The 8,514-nt window shown below is 41.8% G+C and overlaps 1 protein-coding gene across 2 annotated transcripts in view; it reads left to right on the plus strand.

The window, feature by feature from the left end:
• The first annotated feature begins 7,341 nt into the window (after window positions 1-7,341).
• The window catches only part of ZFPM2 (zinc finger protein, FOG family member 2), a 317,161-nt gene continuing 315,988 nt past the window's right edge, over window positions 7,342-8,514 (plus strand). Inside the window, exon 1 of one of the 2 annotated variants that reach the window (XM_065668790.1) lies at window positions 7,342-8,120. In XM_065668790.1, coding sequence (XP_065524862.1) covers window positions 8,081-8,120 — 40 coding nt within the window. In that variant the 5' untranslated portion in view covers window positions 7,342-8,080. The remainder of the gene's footprint in view (window positions 8,121-8,514) is intronic. The other variant, XM_065668789.1, reaches the window with a different exon arrangement.

Consider the following 8,514-nt stretch of genomic DNA (forward strand, 5'->3'; position numbering starts at 1 on the left):
AGCTTCCACCTTAATCCTTTTAAAATCAGTGACTGGGAAACAATTGACAACTCTGATTTCCTCTTTTTTTATGTTATAATTCCTAACTATCAGTATCAGTCAAAGGATTGTCTCTAAAGCAACATTTTTGGAAGCAGCTTGATACAAACTTTAAATTTCATTTTTAAGAGGGATTAAAAAGGAAGACTGGAAGGGATTCTAAGTTACTGAGACACTTCAGAAAACTGTGGTTATAGTTTTACCTTTTAAAGTTCTATTTGAATTTTGGGTGTTAGCTGTGGATTTAAGGAGAAGAGGAGAATTTGAATTAAATTTTGTTGTGAGCAGATAAAACATGAAGGAGATAAGCATGTATACTGCTAATACCAGCAAAATCAAGAATATATTTAAGTCGACCAATTTTGAGTATAATTTAGCTTTACTGTGGTAACGGTAGACTTAAAAAATCTTTTCAATTTTCTGAAAATAATAAGGGGTTACAAATTACTGAATGACTCTGAACTGTATTTTCACTTTGTTCTTCAGCCTCTTGGTCTTTTACTAAGTCTGCTGTGCAAAGTAAGCATCTCATTCTGAAGGTGGAAAACCTTAGGGGCCCCACTTTTGAAAGACTGCATGGTAAGATTGCCTTGCTAATGCAGTTGATTGTATTTATAGGATAATGGCATGAATTGAAGAGTTGCGTAAATTATGAACACCCACCTAATAAACCAAAACATATCCATGCTACTGAGAGAAACCTAAAATCTCAAAACCAGATGCTATGCTGGCAAAGACTTTGAGGCTTTTATAATAGGTTTTATTATTTATTCCTATTTATGATGATGATGCATAGTTTTATATATTCCTTAAATTGTTCTACAGTACCAACTCTGATACATACGGAGGACAACTTTTGCTACTGCTCTGAGTGGAGGAAGCCTCATTTGCACAATATGAGGAACAGATAGGACACAAGTACAGGTTATCCCATATATCCCATCTATCATTATGCATTTCTGTAAGCATATTACTTAGATGGGTATATAGCAGAAGTAAAACTGGGTTTCAAAAGCTGATGAATGTGATTATAAAGCCATAATAATAAACTGATAGATCCATTCTAGGTACTACTGTACCTAGAATGTACATGTACATCATACATGTTTCCAGGTTTCTAATATTTTTCAACTCTTGATTATGCGCCTATGTATGTTGCTCCTATGTATGCTTCTATGTATGAGTTGCTAGTGTATATGCAACCTCCATCACTGAAACTGGGCAAACTGAGACACCTATAATATCTAATTTGGCTATGTGCAATGATAAGGACATTGCAAATCACTCCCCAGAAGGGTGCTACATAACAATTATAATGGAATGGAAGACCAAGGAGAGGAGAAAATGTTATTTTAGTTCAAGATCTGCAACTAAAACTGCACTTTATACTCATGTCATTAATTTACTAAAGTTGCACTCCAAAGTCATAAACAGTAATTTGACAATATTAATGTTATCCTTTCAGTGTTCACTATGTCTACATGAAATACTGCTGTTGGCTTATTTAAAAAGAAATAAAGATAGAAATGAAGATTTTTAAAGTACAAGAGCTGTCTGTTCTCCATTTTCTCCTCAGTTTCTGCTATTCTACTCTTCTTTGCCTTTTTCTTCCTTTTTATTATATTTTCTTCTGAACTCCTCCCTCTGTGCTCAGAAGCTGCAAGTAAGTTCAAGCTATCTTATTGTTTGCATCTTTGAGACATGTGCCTCTCTCAGAAGCCTAGACCGTGATAAGGATAGTATACTGCTGGGGAGGGTAAGGTCAAGGAATGCAGAGAAGTCCTCTGACTTGTAACAAAACTGGCCTCTGAAGGCAAAGCGCATACGAAAACAGTAAGTTACTGCTGCTGTGGGCTGCACAGTCTTGCTACTGGCTGAAATTTGCAATGTGGTGTGGGATTATACACATTTCAGTAGATTTCTAAGTTTTCAGTGGCCATCTGTAAGCAGTGGGGGTGAATGGGCTGCATTTCAGACAACCGAGGCATCCAGAAGTACTTCCTCACAGGTCATTGTTCCTTCCATCCCACACTCCAGATGCTGCCATATGTGTGATACAGTATCTCATTCTGAGCATGCATCCATGTTTTTAGCTTTCTTTAATCAAAAAGGTTTCTCTAGCTAAGCCACAGCTAGTGAATTTTCCAGCTGAAGGCACGGCATACTACATGTTAGCTTGTGCAAGTCTTTGGCAGTAGAATTTTGCTGATCTTGAGATATATTTTTTCTATAACGAGAACATGGATGTCAAAATTAGGAGCTGTTTTGTATGTATAATTTTTCAGAAGTAAATGCAAATTTTTCCAGGGTATTACAGCAATCCTGTGCAAAAGTATTTTACATTATGATGAAGAGAATTATGATGGCTATTCTATGATTCTGATTTAAAGTTGCCCAAAAAAGTCTAAGCAGTTTGGTAGACTAAGTTTGTTCATCCATAAGACTACCTGAGCAATATCAGAGAGCATCCAGTCAGGAAATGCAGAATAATCTTTGTCACTATTTCTGGATAACAAATAAGATATAAATTTTAATGTGAGACGAAAAGTATCTTGCATAACTGAACTATTCAATGAGAGCAGTGATTTTTGCTCTAAATAAATACATGAATAGAGACAGGAAACTAATAACAAGAAAATACTAAGCTTTGCACCAACCAAAAATGAACTCAGATCCAGAGACTACCCTTTTTAGGAAAAGTCTGCTTAGGAATCCAGAAAGTTTCTGAGGTCACCATTTATTTCTATGCCATTCTTCCTTCTCCATATGGAGTGGACATGGGTTTTGGCTTCTAAACACTGGCAGATCTCCCAGAATGGATGCAAAGGTCTGGACTATCAACATGATGTCTGACTCAGCAGTGATTCCAGCACTCTGTGTGTCTGGCTTCCTACATTGCTGCATCCATTGAAATCCTGCAGCCAGGAACTTTACTGTAGGGTTGTGATCACTCCTAGGGAGTAAAACATTCATAAAAAGTGTAGTAGTAATTCAGTTCTAACTTGTTTACAGGACTGGTTGAAAGGGCAATACACATCCATTGGTCTCAACCATTCTCTTTGGATATGCCTAGGTCTTCTGTAGGTTCCTGTGCATGAGAGGAATCTGCCTTGCAGCACTTTTCCTTTGTGTCATCTGGAAACACATTGGTAGAGCTTTTTCTTCTTTATTTCAAGTCAGAGGAAGCTTTACTTCTAAACTTAAGGCTCAGACTGATCATCTTTCAACTGCTCAGGTATAGATTTGTCTGTTTTCTTGTCTTAGAATCTGCGTGTATCTGGCATGACTGCACAGGAAATCCCCAAATTATGAAATTAGAATAAATGAGATTTTTCAAATAGCTGGGAAAGGTGTCAGTTGTCCCATATTCATGTTATATTAATTCTGAGCAGTAATAATTTCATGGTCAGCCTAGTTAATTATTTCACTATTGACCAAGGAAAGTTATAGAAAGGCACTCAGGATATTCTTTCTAATACTGTAAATGGATAACACTTGGGAAAATAACACCTTTTTATTCTTTTTCATTCAGAGCTAAAGAACCAAACACTGTGATTAAGATCATGGAAGAATCCAAGTCCTTACAATGGATACCAAAACCTATGAGCAAAAGAGAACCTTGGCAACTTTATTTTTTTAACATTACACTTTACATGGTAAGAGCCTGACTATGTGCATATCCCAGAAATCAAGCATATTTTCTTGCAATTCAGCTGCTGCCTAAACTTTGGGATATCTTCATTATATATTAATATCTTTGTATACAATAGCCCGAATCCAGATTTATGTGATAATTCTGAAATTATTATTTCAGTATTTTAGTATTTCTTCTTCTCAATGAAGGAATGGAAAAGTTGTTTTAAAAAATCACTGAGTGTTCTCCAAAGGACATTGTTTTTAAAAGTATGCATGTTATCTACGTATGAGATAGTTGCTAACACTTGAAAATCATGGAAATCTCAGCTGCAGTTTTCCTAGCTTCTTTGCCAGAGTACAGGCATTTCAAGAATTTAAGTTTTGAACTGTGATAATCATTCAGTTAGAGGGCTTATATAAATCTTTTTAGAACCTTAGTAAGTTGCAGACAATTGGAACTGATGAAGTTTGAGATGATTAAGAAGAGAGCCTCTGTGGAGGTTATTTTCTTCTTCTGGAGATATTGTAATTAGCTAAGAGCATTCTAAAATGAACCTATACCACCACCGTTCACATTCAATTACTATTCTGGTTGAAAAGTGCTACATTTTTAAACTATTCTTACGCCATCATTTCTAATTATCTGTCTGTACCCACAGCTTCTGGACAGATGGCCACCACTCCTTCAGTATAAAAACCGGAGACATTCTTTCCCCTGCCCTATGCCTAGATGCTGTAGCTGCCTTCCCATTGCAGGTTACCATTCCCAGGCCATTCTGGCAAGGCACAATGTGACCACAGCCTGATGCTACAGGCAATATCCGACAGGTGAACCTGAAGAGCCAGTGAATGGCACGAACACTGCAGCCTTGATGTGGGCATCATTCTAGTTACTGCAGTTTAGACAATTATGCATCTGGGGAGGTGGGAGGAGACGTAATTAGTAAGATTTAAAAGCTCTACTCTGAATGACTCTCTCTGAGGCTAACAGAAAATGCTGGGCCTACTCTTGAGTCCTGAGGGAAGCTACATCACTCAACTCATGTCTGTATGACTCAAGAACCCGTTCCTGTGTAACCTGCTCTAGGTGACCCTGCCTTGGCAGAGCAGATAGACTAGATGGTCTCCATAAGTCCCTTCCAACCCTAATGATTCTGTTATTCTCTGACTAAGGCCTCTGCCCCACCAAAAGAGGGTGGCCTTGCCCGCACTGCTTATCGAAAACAGCTCCCAGTAAACAGCACTGGAGATCAGCTAAGCAAAAACCCATTCTCAGTGACCATCGGCAGTTCTTGAGCTGTGCGCTGGCATAGCCTCAGCTGCTAGGCATGGCCTGCTTAGAACTATTTTTTAATCTGGGATATGATACGTGCTACTCATTCTGCTAAAGAGAATGGGTAATTTTCATGCAGTACTAAAAGTTCCTCTGTGAATCAGGGAAAACTATTTGTTAATTTACATCATTAATTCCATTTTAAAACAGCAGGCACATGTAGGTTACCTTTTGGATTTCATAAACAACTTCTTGACCTTTAGGGAAACAAGTCCAAAATACACTGGAATACATTGAAATTACTAAGTGTAATAATCCTTTAAGTGATCAAGCATATCTCTCCAAATAGTCAATTTTTTCATATGCCCTCTTCTGAGCTGATGAAGCAGAATACGGCCTTAGTGGTTCTGAATAGGCAAAATATGTAACTTACCTTACCTTACTGCTTAAATATTTATGAAAGCAGGAGTCAGCATAATAACGATGCTCTTATGTAATTTACACTAAACAGTATGTAAGAATAAACACTGGTGATACTGACTCTAGCACTGGTTCATTTCGCATTGCTGTTTTGTCATTTATTTATAACTGGTTTATACCATGTATACTGTATTAATTTCTAAGTTACAGCGGCTGAATAATGTTTTAAAAGTTGCAGTTTGTATATTGCCTAAATGTTGGAAACAGGTTACTCAACTCCATTCTTTTACATTTAAACAGCAGGTTTAGAGGTGGTATCTGTCAAATTACCTGTTTAGACTAAAGACACTCCATAGGAGGCAGGCAACAAAATAGAAACAGAAATGAATGGTCAGCCTATATGAAAGGAAGAGACATTTCTAATTCTGATTAGGGAACTGGCCTGAGATTTAAGAATGGTGAGAATGGGCAAAGACCAAAAAAGGTGGGTGTCTCATCCATTCAAGCCCCTGTTTAAGCCTAATTCTGAAAAAAAAAAAAAACCCAACCCAAAAAACCCCAAACACCAAAAAACAAACAAACAAAACAAAAACGTGGCAAAGCTTTTCATTTGGTGGACTGTAATCATATTTGTCTATTGCCATAGAACGTCTCCTTGAAAACACTACCACTGTTATACTGGTAGTTAACCATGAGCCCACACCTCAAGGAAGGAAACTGAAATACAAATTTGGCACACCACAATCACTTCATCTAAATGGAAAACATTTATCATTTACTCAGATTCTTTAAAGTATCTGAACAACAAGTGTTTAATACAGTTCACAGCTTCTGTCATGTTCTCTTTAATAAAAGAGTGGTTCTGTAAATTCACTTATCATTTATGAGCACTATTTTCTAACACAATAGGATGGAAAAAATAGTGAATCACTGTGTTAGAATTTCTGCCACTTATATGAAGACTTTTGCAATATTGGCCAAAAAAATAATCACTGAAAGTTTTCACAGGTTAAGCTTAAAGCTGTTTCTATTGAGAGTATTTGGATCACACAGGTAAGAGTTAAAGAAATGCTCAACAGTTCACCTGAACATAAATCATTTTATTCCTGCTAGTGTGTGTTGTGCACATTCACGTGTCAGATCTGAAATTTCTGGAAGAGCAGCAATAAAGATGTTTTGATATCAAGTGTCTTTACTTGGAATCAGTGAAATCAGGCTGATTCTTGTGGAGTTTTGCGGTTGGGTTGTTGGGTGTTTTTTTTCTATTCCCCAAGATTTTTGCAAAGTTACTGTTTGGCAACACTGCGAAACTGGTCAGGGCATACAATGCCAAGCAACACAATGAGGTACTGTTCATAACACATCATTTACAACTATGTACGTAAATGAGATGACTCAAGGCATTAAACCGGAATGTTCAAGAGAAATTCTGTCCTAAAGACACAGACTGGAAACATAAGCATTCCTAATGGTTTAGCTTTGTCACTTAATTGGTAACAGCAACAGAAGCGTCAGACGTTGGTTCCTACTGTGCAAGGAAAAAAAAAATCGCTATTATCGCTATTTAGAAGAGCAAAACTAATTAAAGCCTAGGTAGTTAGAAGGCTTATCTTTCTCTCTCATCTGAGACAAAAAGAGAAGGATCACGCGGTCAAACCGCGACGGCCACACGGCCGGCGCTTCCCGTGACCCGCAAGCTGCCGCGGGCGGGTGCAAGCGGCCGGACAGCCGCGAAGGAAGAACGCTCGCCGCTCGGCAGGGCGGACCGTGGCGACACCGCTGAGGAGAAGCCGGGATCCTGCGGCCGTGCAACCCCCGCCGCGGGCAGCGCTCCGCCGCTGCAGGCTGAAACCCGCCCAGTCCCGGACCCTGCGGCACCTCCCGGCCCAGGGGCCCGCGCTGGAGGAAGCGCCTGCTCCTCCCAGGGGCAGCGCTGAGGCCGAGGCGCCCGGCTCTGCCAGGACACCGCGGCGTTCGTCCTGACCCGTGCCGCTGCCTGCCTGACGGCAGTTTCTTCGCCCGTTCTGCGCCGTGTCTCTTTGAGGAAAGTTGCAGCTCTCCCCGCCACCGGGAGCCCTGGCAGCGCCGGGACAATTGAAGCCTCCCGCCTCAGCGCCCCGTGCCCCGCAGGCAGCGGGCGATTTGCATGCGGACTTGTCGCTGGTGGCAGCCGCTGCCCGTCAAGCCTGACGGACGGACGCCCCCCTCTTTCCGCACCCCCCCGTCCCGGAAAGCCCCTCCCTCGCCCCCTCCCTCGCCGGCACCTCCCGCCGCCTGTCAGTCGGAGTGGAGCGCGGTGCGGGGAGCGGCGACACGGCAACGGCGGAGAGCGGGCGAGAGAGGGAGAGAGAGAGCGAGGAGCCGAGCTCTCCCCTCCCTCCCTCTCTCCCTCCCTCCCTCCCTCCCTTCCTTCCTCTTCTGTCTCCCTCGTTTCCCTGCTCCCTCCCTCCGTTCTTTCTGCTTCTCTCTCCCCTCATTCTCACTCTCCGTCTCACCCACTGCGATCTCCGTTTGTCTTCCCCTCTTCTTTCGTCACACACGCACACACTCTTTCCCTCTCCCCGTTTTTCTGTCATTTGAATTCGCTTCTCAAAGCGGCCAGCGGCTCCTCTATGAATCCCGTCTGTTGATCTGTCACCCTTCCCTCCACCCCTGTCCCCTCCCAGCTCCACTCCTGTACCTGGAGCAAGGCAGGAGCGGCAGCCGAGCAGCATGTCCCGAAGGAAACAGAGCAAACCCAGGCAGATCAAACGTAAGTTTCCTGAGGGGGGCTCCCTCTAACAGACTTTTATTTATCTCGTTCTTGGGAGACGCGAGAGAGGTGCCTGTGAGGAGCAAAAGGGGGGTCCAGAATGCGGACCTAATGGTGAAACTTTGCCAAAGAGGCTGAGAATGGGGAGAGAGGCCGGGGATAGGCGCGAAAGGCAGGAGTTGCTGTGTTGCGGGGTGAGCAGGCTCCTCACTGTCTCGTGGTTTTGCTCCTTTGGAGCTATTGCTGCCTCCTCGTAATCACTTCAAGCTATTCCCCCGAGTTTCGTAGTGGGATCACTGATGTTGCTCAAGTTGAAGTAGTGCTGGGAGAGCAGCATAAACCATTTTCCGAACTCCGTACCACTGAGCAACTTTCTGCCTCTAACGCGTGTGAA

This window comes from Lathamus discolor, chromosome 2 (assembly GCF_037157495.1).
Source record: "Lathamus discolor isolate bLatDis1 chromosome 2, bLatDis1.hap1, whole genome shotgun sequence".
Lineage (NCBI taxonomy): Eukaryota > Metazoa > Chordata > Aves > Psittaciformes > Psittacidae > Lathamus > Lathamus discolor.